Here is a 20,915-nt window from a genome sequence, read left to right as displayed (position 1 = left end):
CTTACAAGTACATACATTCATACTTTTTTTTTTTTGTACTGGCCCCCCGTGGGAATCGAACCCACAACCCTGGCGTTGCAAGCGCCATGCTCTACCAACTGAGTCACACGGGACCTTTTCTAAGTCAAGATCACCTTCTGAGTCAAAATGCATGCCGAGATCTACCGCTCTGATTGTTTATTAACATGACTTAAAAAATGTAAGCCTATGCAACATTAACCAATTAAAAACAGTACTGTAGCAATGAGGCTGTGCGGTAAGCTATAGGACCAATACATTATCACCGCACACTGGCTTTGCTTGAATTTACCTGCCAATGCATTGTTGTTCTGGACATTTAAAAAATATATATATTTCAAAATGTGAGGTAGTGTATATGATCCCACCGGTAATAGATCCATTGTTGTATTACTTGTGAGGCACAGCTGAGTGAGCATGGATTTAAACAATTTGCTTTTTATTTTACTGTGCTGATGGTGCCTGCATCTGATGGTCAGTCTCAGCGGAGGGAGAGAGCAGCAGACTGAGGGTCCGTCTCAGCAGAGGGAGAGAGCAGCAGACTGATGGTGAGTCTCAGCGGAGGGAGAGAGCAGCAGACTGAGGGTCCGTCTCAGCAGAGGGAGAGAGCAGCAGACTGAGGGTCCGTCTCAGCGGAGGGAGAGAGCAGCAGACTGAGGGTCTGTCTCAGCGGAGGGAGAGAGCAGCAGACTGAGGGATAGTCTCAGCAGAGGGAGAGAGCAGCAGACTGAGGGACAGTCTCAGCGGAGGGAGAGAGCAGCAGACTGAGGGTCCGTCTCAGCGGAGGGAGAGAGCAGCAGACTGAGGGTCCGTCTCAGCAGAGGGAGAGAGCAGCAGACTGAGGGTCAGTCTCAGCAGAGGGAGAGAGCAGCAGACTGAGGGTCCGTCTCAGCGGAGGGAGAGAGCAGCAGACTGAGGGTCAGTCTCAGCAGAGGGAGAGAGCAGCAGACTGAGGGTCAGTCTCAGCGGAGGGAGAGAGCAGCAGACTGAGGGTCCGTCTCAGCGGAGGGAGAGAGCAGCAGACTGAGGGTCCGTCTCAGCAGAGGGAGAGAGCAGCAGACTGAGGGTCAGTCTCAGCAGAGGGAGAGAGCAGCAGACTGATGGTGAGTCTCAGCGGAGGGAGAGAGCAGCAGACTGAGGGTCCGTCTCAGCAGAGGGAGAGAGCAGCAGACTGAGGGTCCGTCTCAGCGGAGGGAGAGAGCAGCAGACTGAGGGTCTGTCTCAGCGGAGGGAGAGAGCAGCAGACTGAGGGATAGTCTCAGCAGAGGGAGAGAGCAGCAGACTGAGGGACAGTCTCAGCGGAGGGAGAGAGCAGCAGACTGAGGGTCCGTCTCAGCGGAGGGAGAGAGCAGCAGACTGAGGGTCCGTCTCAGCAGAGGGAGAGAGCAGCAGACTGAGGGTCAGTCTCAGCAGAGGGAGAGAGCAGCAGACTGAGGGTCCGTCTCAGCGGAGGGAGAGAGCAGCAGACTGAGGGTCAGTCTCAGCGGAGGGAGAGAGCAGCAGACTGAGGGTCAGTCTCAGCGGAGGGAGAGAGCAGCAGACTGAGGGTCCGTCTCAGCGGAGGGAGAGAGCAGCAGACTGAGGGTCCGTCTCAGCAGAGGGAGAGAGCAGCAGACTGAGGGTCAGTCTCAGCAGAGGGAGAGAGCAGCAGACTGAGGGTCCGTCTCAGCGGAGGGAGAGAGCAGCAGACTGAGGGTCCGTCTCAGCGGAGGGAGAGAGCAGCAGACTGAGGGTCCGTCTCAGCGGAGGGAGAGAGCAGCAGACTGAGGGTCCGTCTCAGCGGAGGGAGAGAGCAGCAGACTGAGGGTCCGTCTCTCAACACCCCTCGGCTCTCCCTTTCCTCCACTGACCAAAAAGAGACACTGTTTTCCAGCTGATGGCGAAACTCGAATCGCACCACAATATTTCTGCCTCATGCACAAATGCATGTTGTTACTCCTATGAACAGAGAAAGTGAAATATTCCTTGATATTAAAAAAGACCCAAGCCGCTAATAATAATAAAAAAACAACCCAAGCCTATAGATACACTTTCCCACTCACTCATTACTGCTGCACTGCTTGTTGTAGCGCAGAGTGGAAATAGGAAGAACGCGCATTTTATGGGTTATAAAAGTGTTGAATACAAAGTGTTGCCAGTGCTGAGTAAGAACTTAAACTCACTCATAAAAACAGCAGCTCTTTGCTGTATTCGTTGACAGTCTCTCTATAGTCATAATTTGAAACGTTTTGAAATCTCACAGTATCAATTTTGCCGTAGCTTTAAGAAAATAGGATCACAAGGCTTTATCGTTGGGTTTTTTACAGAAATGTTTGGCGATCGACTAGAAATGCCTTGGAGATCGACAAGTCGATCGCGATCGACTGGTTGGTGACCACTGGGCTCAGTCAACCGACTATAGACGAAAGTCGAGGAGTGAAGTCTGTGGAAGTGCATCTGCGAAAGCCGAAAGTTGGACACTAATCTGGTTTTCCAACAGCAAGGCTCAGATCAACATGGCAGTGTTGCCATTATTTAAAAAAGGTTTTCTTTATAATGTTGAAATAAACATGTATCTAACCCCCATAGCACACACTCATCAACTGAAATCATAATATAATATTATGTGTGTATATTGTACAGTCAATTAGTGAGAGAGAACCTCAAATATCACATTTATTTGTATACTGTAAAACCTAAATTACACACAGCCTCAAATAGCCACCTGTCCCTTTTAATAGCCAGCAGGGCAACTTAACACATTAGAGCAAATAAATACCAGGTCTAAATGAATTGCTTACTAGTTTACCATTCATTTTTTGAGGTGTAATGTTTGATTTGTTACATTAACTAAATGAATTACATTAACTAAATCAGTAAGGACTCTCGCCTTGTGGCGAAAGTAAGAACTGACGAAAAAGCACAGTCAAAGATGATAATTATTCTGTCAAGGAAATGTTTTTAAATTTTATTTTTTAAATAGAGGCAATTTAAGACAAAAGAAACGTGACAAAGTGTGTCAATTATAACATAGGATATTAAGATTGATTAAAATGCTGGACGTGAATGCTGGAATTAAACAATTAACTATGCAAATATGCAAAAGCAGTGTGCCTAGCTCAAATAAGCACCTGTTGTGTTCAGTAATTTAAGCAAGTAAACACCCGGGCTATTAATTTAAGTTTTATGGTATATCACCTGTACACACAACTTGTTAAATAAGTTCCTGTTTCAGTCATGTCTTTGAACATGTTTGCATGGGTAAAGAAAACAACATCCAAATGGTTGGTTGACCTATGCAGGCGATGGTTGCAGGATGAAGTTGGTTAAGAACAACTGCAAAAACTTGCAGTCAAAACTTCATAGGCACAAGTCAGACAATTTGTATACCCAGAATGCAACAGACTTTGGTCACCGACTTGACAAATGTGATCCGCTCGAACGCGCCCCCTTTCTCCGCACATAGGCGTTCCGGAGCGCATCACATGATTTGAGTCTTGTGACAATCCAGACAGAAAGGGAAAACGAGTTCCGAGTTTACAACTGTTTTTTTGTGTGCTCTAGAGTGATTGGAGAGGTTCTTTTGACAAAAAATGGCATAATGAGGTGATAAGATGGCGATATTTTAGACATTTCCCTCTTTAAAAAAAAAAGCATCCTCCCTTTAGACTGAACAGTCCGCGAGTGTTTCGGGTGGTACAGTCAGGGACAAAGTTGGCACATGGAGAGAGGCGATAACTTCAATTTTTTTCGCGTCGTATTTTCTTAGTTTTTTTTTTTACCAATCCGTGCCTGCGAAAGTCGTATGACTCGAGGCAACACCGATTAAGTAAATCAAATTTGTGTGGGAAGAAGAGGGCCAGCCAAGGCAAAGAAAGAGAAAGATAACTTGAGGACGCAACAGATATGGACAGCAAACCTCTTCTCCAAGACCGTCCTCCCGCTTATGCTAACGTCGTCCCGGGGGCGTATGAATATGGCCAGCAGCACAATTATGGAGCTATCCCCGCCCCAACCCCTGCACCCCCGGGCTTTCAACAGCCGCCGCCATATCAGTACCCCACTGGCCCAGGCAAGTAGATCACATTGTAGGGTTGTTACCTAACGTCCAAAGCTAGCTCCTGAACTATGACGTCGTTACGCGCCGATGTGCAAATGCTGGAACAGCCATAACGTGACTTTTTTTATTTTAGGTTGTATGAACTTGCTGATATTTATAGAGTAGCCTACACACTGTAGCCTGTAATACCAATACAAATTTGAGTGGATGCTTATATTTGTCATGTTTCACACATGTACAAGTGTGTATTAGAGTAGTCTATGCTCTACAGGGTACTGGGTTCGTTATTTTACTAGTGACAAATACTGTATATTCCCTTACCTCTCTTGACTGACTGAAACGGAAACTGACTCATGACTTCCCCTTGTAGTTCAGACCTAACCTAATTCAACCTCAAACTCCTCTCCCCTTGTCCTACCACAGGGTTCCAAGAAGGCCCCAGTGCACAGATGGGCCCAGCCATAGCCCAGCAGCCCTACCCTGGCACATACACCATCATCCAGCCCTCCGTGGTGGTGGTGGGGGGCTGCCCAGCCTGCAGGTGAGACACCAGCCCCAAACAACACCCGCATAGTGGGGAAGCATACTGTATGTTTGAAGGGGGCACAGAATTCAGTACAACACTATTGCATCTATGGAGGGGGGAACTGTCTGGATTTCTGGCAGCCTTCAATTCAGTCTTATTGTTTTATTATATTTTAGTAAAGTAACCTTTGACTGCTCAGTTCAAATTTTATTGGTCACATACACATATTTAACATATGTTATTGTGGGTGTAGCGAAATGCTTGCGTTCCTAGCTACAACAATGCAGTAGTAGCTAACAATTCACAACATTACACACATCTCAAAGTAAAATAATGTAATTAAGAAATATATAACTATCAGGACGAGTTGATTGACATCACAGGATGCACAGCATATGATGTCACCAGGTCATGTTATGGTCTATCTTTGTGAGGGGAAAACATAGAAAGCTGCTGTTTTCACATATGTTGACATTGGGGTGATGCTGGAGATGACGAATGAGTTTGCAAACTGTTGAAATGTTCCATTAAGCTGTTGTTGGCACAGAGCTGAACTCTCTGAAAGCCACAGGGGGAGTAATACTATAACAAGCACGTAACTACGGTGATTTAGAAAGAAGAGCATTGTTGGAAACCTTGAGATGAACCACAGTTGAAGGGGAACCAGATTTGTAGTCGGTGCATTTGACAAATACAATTTGATTTGATTTGGGAGAAGGTGTAGGGGTCTGCCGAACCAAGACGAGTCAGTAGGCTAATGTGCCGTCAGGGAAAGCCTTTTCAGTGTCAATCAATAGTGTTCCTGTGGTGAACACGTGGTTTCCATGTGTCAAATGACGGGTGTCTTCTGCTCCATCTGTGTCTAAAGGTGTTCCACAGCATAGCTACATGTGAGCGTCACGATAACAGTATTACACACACGCTGCACTGTGGTCAGGCAGGCAGGCAGGTCTAGTACACGCTAAAGCTGCTGCTGTAGGGGAAAGCTTCATTTCGAGAGTGACCTCAGTGGTTTCAATTTGTGTGATGCAACATCCTCAGTGTCCGCTGCTTGGAACACAGACGTGTGACAGGAGAGAGGAAGTTGATTGACTGTACATTATGTATGATGCTCTTGAAGGTCAAACGTTATCATGAGTCAACGTGGTCTTGTATGAAAAATGGTCAGGGTCGTGTTCTGTAGGTCATACAATGGAAAACATTTGTCCTAATAAACATTTAAATGTTTTGCAATGGAAAAGGAGTGTTTCTTATTGGACGAGTCAAGGTAGCCCGTTCCTGTTTGTCTGTTTTATTCCGTTTGGTGCCTAATGAACATGACACAGCAGCTGTAGTGTCTGTCTTGTGTTGATTTTGTAAAAACATGAGACTTTACACTTTACACAGAGGGAGACGGCTTGTTTTAGTTTGTCACCACTAGATTGACAGTAGAGGGAGACGGCTTGTTTTAGTTTGTCACCACTAGATTGACAGTAGAGGGAGACGGCTTGTTTTAGTTTGTCACCACTAGATTGAGAGTAGAGGGAGACGGCTTGTTTTAGTTTGTCACCACTAGATTGACAGTAGAGGGAGACGGCTTGTTTTAGTTTGTCACCACTAGATTGACAGTAGAGGGAGACGGCTTGTTTTAGTTTGTCACCACTAGATTGAGAGTAGAGGGAGACGGCTTGTTTTAGTTTGTCACCACTAGATTGACAGTAGAGGGAGACGGCTTGTTTTAGTTTGTCACCACTAGATTGAGAGTAGAGGGAGACGGCTTGTTTTAGTTTGTCACCACTAGATTGAGAGTAGAGGGAGACGGCTTGTTTTAGTTTGTCACCACTAGATTGAGAGTAGAGGGAGACGGCTTGTTTTAGTTTGTCACCACTAGATTGACAGTAGAGGGAGACGGCTTGTTTTAGTTTGTCACCACTAGATTGAGAGTAGAGGGAGACGGCTTGTTTTAGTTTGTCACCACTAGATTGAGAGTAGAGGGAGATGGCTTGTTTTAGTTTGTCACCACTAGATTGAGAGTAGAGGGAGATGGCTTGTTTTAGTTTGTCACCACTATTTGCATTGCAGGTTCACTAAAGGGTTCTAGTCCAGTTTGTGCCCTTGACACACTCCGATACCCAGCTGATAAGCAGTGGCGGTGTAAACACACCCATGACATGTACATGGCGCAGGGCAGGTGCAGGCAACACACACACACACACACACACACACACACACACACACACACACACACACACACACACACACACACACACACACACACACACACACACACACACACACACACACACACACACACACACACACACACACACACACACACACACACAGCAGGCAAAACGTCAAAGTCCACACTACATTTGCGCTCCACCTGTTGTTGCTCACATGTTTTTGCTGTCCACCATTTCTTTTAGAAAAGGTTCTAACTAGAGGAAGTACAGCTACAACTGGAAGCTACCTTTTTTTGTAGCAGGTTAGGAGACTAAAGTTAAGGTTAGGGAAAGGGTTAGGGCTAGCTAAAATGCTCTCCTAACCTGCTGTAAAAAGTAGCTTCTGGTTGCTGCACTCCCTCTAGTCACAACGCTTATTGAAATACAGTGTTTATGTCTGTCACAAGAAGCCCTTCTGATTTTAACCCACCATGATGTGATTGTGATGGGCTAGGAGGTGTATAGTGTAATCACTACAGCTCAACATCTACACATATTTGGGTCTATACAATGTAGATTTCATCTAAGGGGAGTTGACGGATGCTTTGGACGTGATGCTAGTCAGCCAACATGTGGAGTCATAAGACCAGACAGTAGTTCCTGCTAGCTGTTAAGCCCTGCAGCTCTGTTCCTTCTAGTAGCCACTCTGGTCAGGGGAACCCCCAGTTAACTCTGTCCATGTGATTCCCCAGGTCACACAGTGAAACCACAATGTGCCTTCAGACCACATAACAGTGTTGTGATTATGATCACGGCTCATACATCTAATAGCACTGCATCTCCAACACGGTTACCATGGGAACCTAGACCGCCCAGAGTCACAATGACTGCTACAAAGTATAAGCTACTTGTTATTCTCTCTCATTATTAGTTATTTGCCCTGTGGCGACTTGACACAACAACAACAGAATGGTTCAATCTCTACACCAATAGGGGCTCCTTTCCCTGCTCTTGGTTTTTGGGAGGTGGATGCATTGACAAGAGCTTTCTCAGTCCTAAAAAATGCTTTCTGGGGTGTATGGGGAATTTAGTTGCTAATTGATGAGTTAAATTTGTTTTGCTTGAATATTGTTACATATATGATAATTTTTAAATAACTTCTTATCTCCTAAAACCACACATCCTTACTTATAGGCAAACATGGTTTTTCTCAGGTGGCCCCTTTTTTGATGGAGAGCATCACCAGAGTTCAACGTTCTGTCTCTTTAATGTGTGTCTTCATCTTTTGTCAGAGTGGGCGTGCTGGAGGATGACTTCACCTGTCTGGGGATCATGTGTGCTGTCTTCTTCTTCCCCCTGGGGATCCTCTTCTGCCTGGCACTGCGCCAGAGGAGATGTCCCAACTGTGGCGCCACCTTCGGGTAGAAGGACCAACCTGTAGCTCGTCCTCTCACAGCCCAGCTGGATCTTATAACTTTGTTGTTTATAATTATTACACACTGAGGATGCCAGGTATTTTCTATAAAACGATTAAGTAGTCGCCACAATGAACTTATAGCCAGCCATTAATTCTGATAATATGATAGAGGTGCATGTGAAAACCTACATTTGCACATGGTAGAATATACTTTGGTAGTATTATCTAGTGAAGAAGCCTGATCTTTATCTACTGCTGGTGCCTTTATTACGCTATAGAGCAGAAAACAGACAGGGGCCATATTCCACAAAGTGGATCAGAAAAGATCCTAGGATCCTGGTTTAAGACAAAACAAGCTCCCAGCTCAGAGGAGGTTTTAGGATGATAAGTTACTGCTCAGACAAACTCTGAGCCAGGAGAAAAATCAACTCCTAAAAGTTTATCTGTTGGTAATCACGACAGTTTGAGGTACCGCGAAAGAAGGATAGTGATGATGCTCATTGACATTGTTGCAAATGATGAGGAATAACCAATCCCGACGAGGCACTGACAGCTGTATAGCACGCTTCAGACAACGGCGGTGAATGTTGCAATGGTAAAACGTTTATCTTCTGCCTGACACCATGACTTTGTCTACTTTTCATTTAGCCTAATATGTAGGTTTGCATATGATTATAATAATGTGAATGCCATATTGAACTGAATCATACAGTTTGACAGTTAAAATATGAAAGTTATATCAGCACACTTCTGTTCAACAAATCTAAATAGCTTTGGCACACTAGGCATCGAGTCACTTGCCGATAATGTTGCATAAAGCATTTAAAAAAGGTCTAATTTTACCGAACACAATCAGTTAATATAGGCTGTAGATGCTTTGTTGCCCAACCCATAGGCACGGCCACGGGCTTTTTTTAACGTGGTATTGCGCTCCAAAGGGATAGCTTTAAATGACATGATGTAGGTTCATGAAATAGTTGAAAGAGAACTGTGTGGTTGTTTATTAGCCCAGTGGTTGTAAGTATTTAGGCACAGGCTGTCATGTGAATGAAGGTACAAGGTGTACATTATTATGGGTTGATCATATAGAAATTTCAGACATTCTTTCAACTCCAAAGCAACTGCCTGTCTATGGCGCAGGAACCACTGCCTTTTTCTATTACCAAGACAGCTGTTGGTAACTCTTCACTGGTTAGGACAGCTCATGAGGTCTCCTAAATATCTCTTGACTAGGTGGGGGACTGTTATGACTAAAGAAGCTTTCTGCATAGCTTTTATTTTGACCCTTAAGAGTAGGAGTAAAATGTCGTCTCAGCACTTACCACCAAATGTTTTACTCTGAGGTGCTTTGTGGATACGGCCCCAGGGCGCATATTCAAAAAGTGCATCCGAGTAGGAGTGCTAGGAGATCTAGGATCAGGTCCTCCCTGTCATTATAAACCTTGTGCATTATGATTTAAAAGCAGAACTGATCCTAGATTGGCAATCCTACTCTGATGCTCTTTGTGATATAGGCCCAGAAAGGGATTGCGATCATTATGTGGCTCAAGACGTGGATCAATAACAAATCATTTACTTGATAGAATTCCTTTGTTTTGTCATGTTCAATCAAACAGAGGCACAAGTAGATTTTGTGCTCAATGTTAAATTCCAACTGGGAATTGTTCAGTTCTGCCACTCCTGAAGCGCCTTCTGTTTCATGTAGTCACAATTTTAGGATGAATGTATTTTTTAAAGAAGACTCATTACGTTGGGAAGTGGTTCGTCACTGTACAGGTATATGACTATAAGGAAATGACCCATCGAGCGAGAGCCGCTTTAAGCAACCCTTTTGAATCTCTGTTTTGAAGCCTGTGAGAATGCTGCCCCCCACTCAGTCTGGGCCAGTGTCGCAGAGAATATCTTTCCCCAGCTTGACTCTGGCTGGGGGAGGGTTTTAAACGTAACACTGAGACATCAACTGTCCCTAACCGAGACATTGAACATTTGTCATTGAGCTGTTGTCTGTTCTGGTTTCTTTTTATTCTGGGGCCATGTCATATTTTCATGGGTATGATTCTGATTTGATTGCTTTTATATAGGTCTGCAGACCTCAGCGTTTCTTATTGGACAAGACCAGGTAGTCTCTCCCTGTTTCAGTCCATTTTCTACCGTTTGCTGCCTAATGAACAGGGGTCTCTGTTCCAATATCCTTTAATGTCACTATAGCATACCACTTAGAACGTACATTTTTATTGGGCATGCATTCTAAGTAGTGTGGAAATTCTGACATAGGGTGAAGCGCCCTACACAGGCTCTGCAGGAGTTCACCCGGGTCAAGTAGGGCACCACGTCTTTGACCTACAACCAAGCAGACTCAGCCAAGGGAGGAAAAGCATGCAGCGAGTTTTTGCATAATACAAGCAGGTTGACGTGTGTAATCTCTGAATAATGTGTAGCCATCTTAGTATTATTCTCAGTGATAACTCAGCCTCCTGCGATCCTCCCAACAATAGACAATCAACCGAGAATGTCTCTATGTACCCACTACCACCAGTAGTGTATTGTTACTGTCCATGTCATGTAATAAAATGGGGTCATATATTGGGGGGTGTATTTTACATGGATCTGCTTTGAAACACTACGCACTCCATCATGATTGAGGTCCTTATTTTTTATAAAAGAGTTATTGTAAATAAAGAAACATGAGTGCAGTACATGTCTCGGCTGATCTTTTAAAACTTTTCCTGGCCCGTGTTCATAAAGCGTCTCAAAGTAGGAGTGCTGATCTAGGATCAGGTCCCGCTTTCCATATAATCATATTAATTATGGTCTAAAAAGCTCAAGTGATTCTAGATCAGTGCCCCATCACTTTGTAGAAGACAACCCTGTTTCTGTTCAATTCGACCCCACTTGTAACTAACCGGATTCACTTTTTCAACCAGTTAATTATTAGAATCAGCTGACATCGAGTTGAACATGAATGTGATCTCTGCGAACATCAGGGAAATTGCCTTTAAAAGGTGTATTAACAGTGTGTCTTGGATTGAAACCCGGCCTTTCTAGTCATAAAGTAACTATGTTATATATTATTGGTTCTAACATTTATAATTCACCAATAATTTATCATGACAAAGAGTTGAAATAACGAGAAGACAAGCAATAAAATATACTGGACAAAAATATAAATGCAACATGCAACAATTTCTAAGATTTTACTGAGTTACAGTTCATATGAGGAAATCAGTCAATTTAAATACATTCTTTAGGCCCTAATCTATGGATTTCACATGACTGGGAATACAGATATGCATCTGTTGGTCACAGATACTTTTAAAAAGGTAGGGGCGTGGATCAGAAAACCAGTCAGTATCTGGTGTGACCATCATTTGTCTCATGCAGAGTGACACCTCCTTCACATAGAGTTGATCAGGTTGTTGATTGTAGCCTGTGGAATGTTGTCCCACTCCTCTTCAGTGGCTGGATACTGGCGGGAACTGGAACACACTGTCGTACATGTCGATCCAAGTTCTAAACATGCTCAATGGGTGACATGTCTGGTGAGTATGCAGGCCATGGAAGAACCGGGACATCATCTTCCAGGAATTGTGTAGAGAACCTTGCAACATGGGGCTGTGCATTATGCTGAAACATGAGGTGATGGCGGCGGATGAATGGCACGACAATGGGCTTTGGGATTTCATCATGATATCTGTGCATTACAATTGCCATCGATAAAATGTAATTGTGTTCATTGTCCGTAGCTTATGCCTGCCCAAATCATAACCCCACCGCCACCATGGGGCACTCTATTCACAACATTGACATCAGCAAACGACTCGCCTACACGATGCCTTTACACGTGGTCTGCGGTTGTGAGGCTGGTTGGGCGTACTACCAAATTCAAAAAAATGTTGGAGGTGGCTTATGGTAGAGAAATTGACATGATTTTATCTGGAAACAGTTCCGGTGGACATTCCTGCAGTCAGCATGCCAATTGCACACTCCCTCAAAACTTCAGACATCTGTAGCATGTGGCAAATGTGGCAAAACTCCACATTTTAAAGTGGTCTTTTATTGTCCCCAGCACAAGGTGCACCTGTGTAATGATCATGCTGTTAAATCAACTTCTTGATATGCCACACCTGTCAGGTGAATGGATTATTTTGGCAAAAGAGAATTGCTCACTAACAGGGATGTACATTTATTTCTCCACAACATTTGAGAGAAGTACGTTTTTTATGCGTATGGAACATTTCCAGCATCTTTTATTTCAGCTCATGAAACATGGGACCAACACTTTACATGCTGCGTTTACATGTTTGTTCAGTGTATATTTTCATACAGCAACGTTCCAAACTCAGGGAGTAGGCAAGGCAGACCAAAGAAAAATTATAAAATTAGCCACTAGGTTGAAAATGCCTTAATTGAAGCATGAAGATAACTGCAAAATGGCTGCACGGTCTATGGGAAGTTATGAGTTCCATTTAAGCATGTCCTTTTAAAAATGTATGTCCACAGCACTACTGGCTCATATTCATTAGGAAACGTAATGGAAAACCTTTTAAAACAGTTGAACATTTCTTATCAAACAATAAGAAACATTCCCTCAAAGGTTTTATTCTGCTTTCTTCCATTTGGTGCCTAATGAACATGACCCGGGCTACTTGAATAACAGAGACCGGTGAGAGACGTTTCACAGAATGATTACTGTTGGTATATAGAGTTAAGGTAAACACGTCTCACATCTTCCACTAGTAACAGGAGCACTGTATGAACACTTAACTGTAAAACCAATCAGCAAGATGACAATGACACACTCAACCAATCAAATTCGTTGTACACTTCTTGGAAGGAGTTGAGGGGAAGAAACGATGTGTGCGCTTCCCTTGAATGAGTATAGTTACATTTGACAGTCGCCAGCTGTTGGTCTTTAGTAATGATAGCAACAATGCAATTTTACATATCATATTGGAGATACATCAACAATAACAAGAGCAACACTACCATAAGGACCTCCGTAAATTGTGATGCATACGGCCCATATTGCATACATTCATTTATCTACTGCCCTATAGCAACGAAAAATCTTTGACGAGTGATTGAACAAGCAAAAGAAAATTGTCATAAATACATTCTGATATTTCAACGGCCCAATCTCAGGCTTTCCTCGACTCCTTTTCGCACACGCCCAGCGAGAACGCATGTAGTATGTCGCCACTCATCATCGCCGACAAAAATAGGTCTAGAAAATCTATATATGTGCATCTGTTTACATAAATAAATCCCACCTTCTCAGGGAGAGCGTTTGCAGCAGTAGGGCAACTGTGTATCAGACAATGTCATTTCTAATGGCATCTGTAGTAGTGAAATGACTGGATGTTCAGCACAGCAGCCCACAGTGTCAAGTTGTCCTGTCCACTAGTGTCCGGCCCTGGGTCCATCCGCCTGGAGGAGGAGGGGGGAGAGCATGGGGTGATGCCCAGCTGGAGGTGCTGTGTAGAGGTGGACAGGAGGATGGGTCTGGAGGTTTAGATGACTGGGCCTGAGCGGTCATTGGTGACTGTGGGACGTAGCTTGACTGCGGTGAACGGGTTCCCTCCCCTAAGGAGACAGAGACTGGTTAATGCTGGTGTGATGATTTTATGACACTTGGGCCCTATTTGAACAAACCTAACACAATGGTAAATCTTAGCACTGGCGGTAGCGTTACAGCTTTGGGGTGTGTCAAAAATACTTTTGCTATTTTCACAACCGGAATTATGGGCGCAGTAGGTGGCAGTGGAACAAACAGGCTGGGTCAATCAGAACATGCTCCATGGCTAAATATGTGTTGCTTCAAGTTGTGTATTTATAGTCTTTTATGTATTATGTTGTCATCAACTCCAATTGGAATGTTAGTCTGTTATAGCCTAGTTCGTTAAATAGCCTGCCCCATATTTGCTAAATGTATTGAACATGTTTGCAGTCCACATTGTTCTAGTTGCATTGCTTCAATATGGAAAAACATGGTTAAACATAGGCTGTAGCATTCACACTGATATAGGGGCCTACTGATATAGGGGCCTACTGATATAGGGGCCTACTGATATAGGGGCCTACTGATATAGGGGCCTACTGATATAGGGGCCTACTGATATAGGGGCCTACTGATATAGGGGCCTACTGATATAGGGGCCTACTGATATAGGGGCCTACTGTTAATTGCAGTCTGGACATGTGTAACAGTATAACTTTAAACCGTCCCCTCGCCCCGACACGGGCGCGAACCAGGGACCCTCTGCACACATCAACAACAGTCACCCACGAAGCAGCGTTACCCATCGCTCCACAAAAGCCACGGCCCTTGCAAAGCAAGGGGCAACACTACTTAAGTCTCAGAGCAAGTGACGTAACTGATTGAAATGCTACTAGCGCGTACCCGCTAACTAGCTAGCCATTTCACATCCGTTACACTCACCCCCCTTTCAACCTCCTCCTTTTCCGCAGCAACCAGTGATCCGGGTCAACAGCATCAATGTAACAGTATAACTTTAAACCGTCCCCTCGCCCCGACACGGGCGCGAACCAGGGACCCTCTGCACACATCAACAAAGGTTGCCCACGAAGCACGGTCGTTACCCATCGCTCCACAAAGGCCACGGCCCTTGCAAAGCAAGGGGCAACACTACTTAAGTCTCAGAGCAAGTGACGTAACTGATTGAAATGCTACTAGCGCGTACCCGCTAACTAGCTAGCCATTTCACATCCGTTACACATGTACATACCAAACGTAGACAATAAGCAAGATTCAATTCACCAGGCTATTGATAAGGCCTAAAAAGACAGTGTATAAAATGAAACAATTTGTTATAATAGATGTAAAGTCCCCTGTTTTGGGGACCTGAGTGGTTCTGGTACCAGTACCAACCGACATCGTATAAATGGATATGTAGACACCATAGATTGAAATGGCTTGCATTGATTGGTAGCCTTGATTCTAATGGACACAGGGGTATGTCTCTTATGCCTGTGTGAAGCAGGATGTGAAATCTGACACCACTTGAAGCTGGGATGTCCCTCCTACCATTTCATTCGCTCTTCCAACTGTCCAACTCCTGGCTGAACCCTACATCACATCCACTAACAACACATATGCCTCGAATCCTTACACCGTAATACAGCGGGAGAAGTAGTTTTGTTGCTGTAGCACATTCAGAGATCGATTTATAGCCAGTAATTTCAAACAATTAATAGAGTTCAAACAAAAACACTTTCTGTTTGTCATAAATGGACTATGTTAATATTAGATGAAAGGCGAGTTCCTAACAAGTTCAGGAAGCCAAGATAGAGTGCTGTGAGATGTTTACATCGATGTGGGCAGACGTTTTGATCAATAGAGACCATTAGAAAATATGCACATTTTCTCTAACATTAAATATACAAATATGTATTTTACAGTTATAAGGAAATCTTATAGTTAGTCATTTATAAATTGATTATACTATATTTAGAAAGCATATAAGTCATTTCAAGCCTTATCTATACCGTTTTGTTGAATATGAAATACATCACATTTCATATTTGTATCATATTTTGTGTCCTGAGAAGTGACCTCACCTCCTCAATTTATAACTACATTTACCAGAAAGGGGAGATTTGAACCTTTCTTGGAGTCTGCAGTATTACTAGTTATTGTTTATGGCCATCATGCTAAATAATTACTTCTGGGGATTACGTAGATTACATTTTTGATTACATTACAGCCTGAATCTTTTTAATATGTTTGTTTTAGAATCAAATTAAACAAAAAATAGTTGTTTTTTAAACAAAAAACATAATTTCTAAATAATATTGAGTCAGAAACATATCATAAATCGCTTATCTCGTTCCATGGCACTGTTTGCACACGTAGGCCTAAATATCTTTACGCATAACATTTGCACGTCTATACAAAATATTAGGCTCCTGTCAACCGTATCGTTGCCTATGTGCGAGGCAGATAAAAAAAAAGATCTGCCGTTGATATGGCATTATAGGACGACTAAATAGTTTGGAGAGTGTCGTTGGTAATCGCACAAGGGGGCGCTCTTTGAAACTGTGGATGGATAGCCTTCTGAACAAGCGAAATGCAGGTATGTGAATTGTGAATAATGAAAAAGCACGAGGGGACAAAAATGTCAAAGCACTCTCAGTAGACCATTTAAAACCACTTTATTCATAGGCTACTTTTGTATAATAGCCAGGATAAAAAGACACCTATGTGATGCTGGTATACCAGCGTTGATTAAGGGGAGGGGACGCTATGCTTGGTTTTTAATCAAATTAAAGCAATCATTTTTTAATGTTTCTAAATACGAGACTCACCGGCACAAAAGGCACATCTCTCCTTCCATGGGCTCTGTGTGTCATGGTTGGATAGGCTGTGCTTCCACTCTGTCATGGTTGGATAGGCTGTGCTTCCACTCTGTCATGGTTGGATAGGCTGTGCTTCCACTCTGTGTGTCATGGTTGGATAGGCTGTGCTTCCACTCTCAAAATCCCTGCCATTATCATCTGCATTACTGTTAAGACCTGCTTTTTGTGCGTCTTAAAACCTCCCATTAGCGCTGCATGAAAATGGTCACTTTTGCACTTGTTTTTAAGGACACACCTCTAAAATTGTAACCCCTCCCACTTCAGTGCAAGGGAGCTGATGGTAGACAGGTAAATTGCTGAACTTGGCGTAAGGGCTGGAAAATGCCAGTGTACCTATTTTTACATGATGAAATTGCAAATGAACGTGCATTTGACACTTGCGCCTCCTTAGCGCCAGCCCAAAATAGAACCCTTGCACTCTGTATGTGGACTGCACTGTGGGTAGAGTGTATGACTGACTATATGAAAGGAAGACTAGAACCCTTGCACTCTGTATGTGGACTGCACTGTGGGTAGAGTGTATGACTGACTATATGAAAGGAAGATTGCGTGTCCACACATGTTATTGTGAGTTTAAGATACGTGTTAATATTATCTTCATAATCCATATGACATGATGCATGACTTACCCGAGGAAAAGAGGCGTCTTTCCAAACCCATTCAGTTGGGTTCCCTGTAAACAAACCCAAGAGACATCATCAGACCAGATATACTGTAAGTCACAAGACCCATTCACTCTCCATGATGGAGTCCAACCCAACAATGATTCATTTACATGTACAAATATAATTTCCATACCAAATGTACTACATTTTTGGGACTTTTTGCATCTGTTGCCAATGGCGACCACACCACAGACTGCCCCTCCTCAGACAGGTTTGGTAGGGCAGACTGGTGAGTGTTGTGACTGTGACAAACAGAGATGAGCTGGGTTCAAATGCTATTTCAAATCTTTCAAATACTTTGAGTGATTGCTTGAGTCTGCCTGGAGTGACAAATGGCGTGGTTTGTAACTAGACTATTGAGACTGTTCTGTTGGTTCCATTGCAACAGGTTCTCTCAATAGATAGTACCCAGGTCTGAACCCAGGTCTGCTGAGAGGAGAATGCTTCATCACCTCAGAACACTGACACTGGAAAATGGCTCTTCTGGAAGGGACAGTGCATTCCAGAAAGAAAAATCCATATAAACCTCTCCCTCATTATGCCAGTGAAAAGTCAAGGCATGTTGAGGTGAAGCAATCTTCCTGAACTTGTTACATTTAGATTGAACCTTACGGTCAAACAATCAAACAAACAAACAAACTAGAATCAATAGTGAAATTATGATTTGACCCTATATGCAGTTTCCCAACGGGGTGCACATTTTAGTTTTTGCCCTACTCAACTCATCATCACACCTTTGATTAGAATCAGGTGTGTTAGTGCTAGGGCAAAAACAAAATGTCCACCCCTTTGGGTCCCCAGGACCAGGATGGGGAAACACTGTCCTATTGTACTGTGTAGAGATGGGTGGGTTGACTCTTAACCTGCAATCCCTGTAGTTATATCGGCGGGGCGGGCGGGTTGAGGGTCATTAAATATTGGGTGGGTTGAATAAAGAGAAAACAATGCATTAAAAATCCAGAAATGTATCATTTTTGTAGAATTCTGAGACCAAAGGGACAAAGTCAGAGTTTAATTCAATAAGAGAAATGCTGTGAAAGAACAGTAGGACAGAACAGTAGTCTAATGTTTGGGAAAGATGTGTGATGATTGTGAGGTCACAATTGCATATCAAGGGAACTGTACTGTTCAAGATGGGTTAAATGGAATTGTAGTACAACTGAAATCTGGACACTGAGTGTAGGTCTATAACCTCTCACATAGCTTTAATATTCACTCCTATAGAATTAAGCATTTCTTGCAGTGAAATGATACAGCAAATGTACATTTTGACTGGGGAACAGCAGTGGAGAAATATCATTGATTTCTTTCAGCATCTTGAGATAACGAATGCGTGGTTAGGGACCGTGTGTAAAGGTGCTATTTTATTCAGCATCATAAAAGCGGATAGTATTTCAACCACATAAAAATATGCACCCAAGCTGAACTGAAATCTTATTTAAAAAAATATGTTGGGTCTTTATAACAGCTTTTAATTTCCTTAAACTGGAGTTATTGCATTTTTTCCCCCGGTCCCTAAATGTCTTTGCTTTGCAAGAGAAGCAACTTTACACATGTCAACTAGATTGAAGCCTTCATTCTTATCAATTTATGACATTATTCTGGTGAGCAAGGGTTTATTTAGTCTTCTAGGGCAACAACTACTGACAGAAGAGAAGCTGCATGTATTTAATTATAGACAAGTTGACTAACAAATAGCCTACTAAAATGTCTGAAATTACAAGCAGAAACATAGGCCTATTCAAAAAGGCCAGTCAAAAAATTGTTCCTCGCATTTTCTATATTTGCGGGTTAGGATTGATTGTGGGCCTCTTTTCACTTTATCACATATAGTCAGGCGGTTGCGGATGGGTTACTAGCAATTTCGGGTGGGTGCTGGTAAACAAACTGCTGACCCACGCATCACTGGTAGTCCCTCACAGCTGTAGTGCTGGGAGGCCACCACTAGAGGACAGCATTGAGCCTACAGAACAGCATTAGCCCTAGAGAGGGGTAGGCAGACAGAGGCAGACAGATGTAGCCAGACACACATTGACCTTAGTGACTGCTGTCCTAACATCCTCTTGACATCCTGGACAGATGTGTAGTTTTAATCCTAGTCCTAATCAGACTGAGTGCAGGGTGTCAACACACACACACACACACACACACACACACACACACACACACACACACACACACACACACACACACACACACACACACACACACACACACACACACACACACACACACACACACACACACACACGTCATTTCTCTCTTGATACTTTCTGATACATTCCTTTAGTACCTCTGCTCTCGCTACGTCAGTCTCTTTTCTCTTTCTGTGTCTTTAAATCGGTTTCTCTGTATTCATCTGCCTCACTTTCTACACAAAGGGCAGAACCAACAAGGGAGCATTCCTGTGTAACCCCCAGCCCTCCCTCTATCCCACCCTCCTCTCCTTCTAATTCCCTCCCCTCATTCGCTCCCTGCAGCCAAATCTGCTGAATGGGGAAAAGACTTCTCGCTTATGGCAGTGGTCATACTAGCACAATAAAGACCTGGGTCCTGGAGTTTGTAACAGCAGAGTTGTGGGTTTGATTCCTGCAGGGGCCACATATACTGAATGTGTTTAGTGTCTGTTAAATGACCACATTATCAGTATTAACTATGACAAACAGACCTAGTAGTGTCCCAGAGGAGATGAAGAGAAGTGAGTGATCCCAGTTATGAAGTATCTATAATCCCATTCACAAGGATAGAGCTATATGTGGCTGGTAGTCTAGAATGAATGACTCACCACTATACCATCCCTGCCTCCTTCAAAGACAGCCCTGGAGGTGTGTGTCACACACACAACACAATCTCTTGTTGCATACACACCTACACACAGTCCAGTCACGACACACACACACACGTACACAGAGTTACTCCACTTGTCGTGCTCTCACCTACACACAGAGAGAAACAGGAAGTGTTGTTCAAACACACCTACACAGATAGTTATTATTTTCATTGTACGGAAAAACATTCACAGCATGCTATTCACCTACCCACACACCCTGTGTTCACCTACCCACACACCCACCCTGTGTTCACCTACCCACACACACCCACCCTGTGTTCACCTACCCACACACACCCACCCTGTGTTGACCTACCCAAACACACCCACCCTGTGTTCACCTACCCACACACACCCACCCACCCTGTGTTGACCTACCCACCCACACACACCCACCCCCTGTGTTCACCAACTCACACCCCACCCCTTGTGAGTGGGGCAGTGGTCTAAGGCACTGCATCTCAGTGCAAGAGGCGTCACTACAGTCCCTGGTTCGAATCCAGGCTGTATCACATCTGGCCATGATTGGGAGTCCCATAGGGCGGCGCACAATTGGCCCAGCGTCGTCCAGGTTAGGGTTTGGCCGGGGTAGGCCGTCATTGTAAATAAGAATTTGTTCTAAACTAACTTGCCTAGTTAAATACAGGTTCAATAAAACAATACAACAATGTCTTTAGGAAGCACTGTAACTGTCACGCCCTGGCCTTAGTATTCTTTGTTTTCTTTATTATTTTAGTTAGGTCAGGGTGTGACATGGGGAATGTTTGTGTTTTGTTGGTTTTGGGTGTTTCTATGGTAAAGGGGTTGTTGGTGTAGTATATGGGTTTGTGTTGAGTACATGTGTCTAGCGTTGTCTATGTATGTTTAGTTGTCTAGGAGAGTCTATGGTTACCTGAATGA

The 20,915-nt window shown here is 43.6% G+C and overlaps 2 protein-coding genes across 2 annotated transcripts in view; one reads left to right on the top strand and one right to left on the bottom strand.

The window, feature by feature from the left end:
• The first annotated feature begins 3,453 nt into the window (after positions 1-3,453).
• LOC129833401 (brain protein I3-like) lies at positions 3,454-10,837 on the top strand. Its single transcript, XM_055897977.1, has 3 exons — positions 3,454-4,069; positions 4,481-4,598; positions 8,020-10,837. Exons 1-3 carry the CDS (start codon positions 3,904-3,906, stop codon positions 8,150-8,152), a joined length of 417 nt encoding a protein of 138 aa, XP_055753952.1. The 5' UTR covers positions 3,454-3,903; the 3' UTR covers positions 8,153-10,837.
• A 1,354-nt stretch (positions 10,838-12,191) lies between these two features.
• LOC129833400 (brain-specific angiogenesis inhibitor 1-associated protein 2-like protein 1) overlaps positions 12,192-20,915 on the bottom strand; it is a 67,103-nt gene continuing 58,379 nt past the window's right edge. Inside the window, exons 12-13 of the mRNA XM_055897976.1 lie at positions 17,150-17,193; positions 12,192-13,727 (exon numbers count right to left, since the gene is read on the bottom strand). Of these exons, the coding sequence (XP_055753951.1) occupies positions 13,655-13,727; positions 17,150-17,193 (117 nt within the window). The 3' untranslated portion in view covers positions 12,192-13,654. The remainder of the gene's footprint in view (positions 13,728-17,149; positions 17,194-20,915) is intronic.

This window comes from Salvelinus fontinalis, chromosome 34, assembly GCF_029448725.1.
Source record: "Salvelinus fontinalis isolate EN_2023a chromosome 34, ASM2944872v1, whole genome shotgun sequence".
Lineage (NCBI taxonomy): Eukaryota > Metazoa > Chordata > Actinopteri > Salmoniformes > Salmonidae > Salvelinus > Salvelinus fontinalis.
The sequence above is the reverse complement of the archived record's forward strand: the minus strand, read 5'-3'. Positions and strand labels throughout refer to the sequence as shown.

Coding starts and splice junctions, on each gene's coding strand:
- LOC129833401 (XM_055897977.1), top strand. CDS start 3,904: ATGGACAGCAAACCTCTTCTCCAAGACCGTCCTCCCGCTTATGCTAAC. Junction 4,070..4,480: donor TCAGTACCCCACTGGCCCAG/GCAAGTAGATCA, acceptor GTCCTACCACAG/GGTTCCAAGAAGGCCCCAGT. Junction 4,599..8,019: donor GGGGGCTGCCCAGCCTGCAG/GTGAGACACCAG, acceptor ATCTTTTGTCAG/AGTGGGCGTGCTGGAGGATG.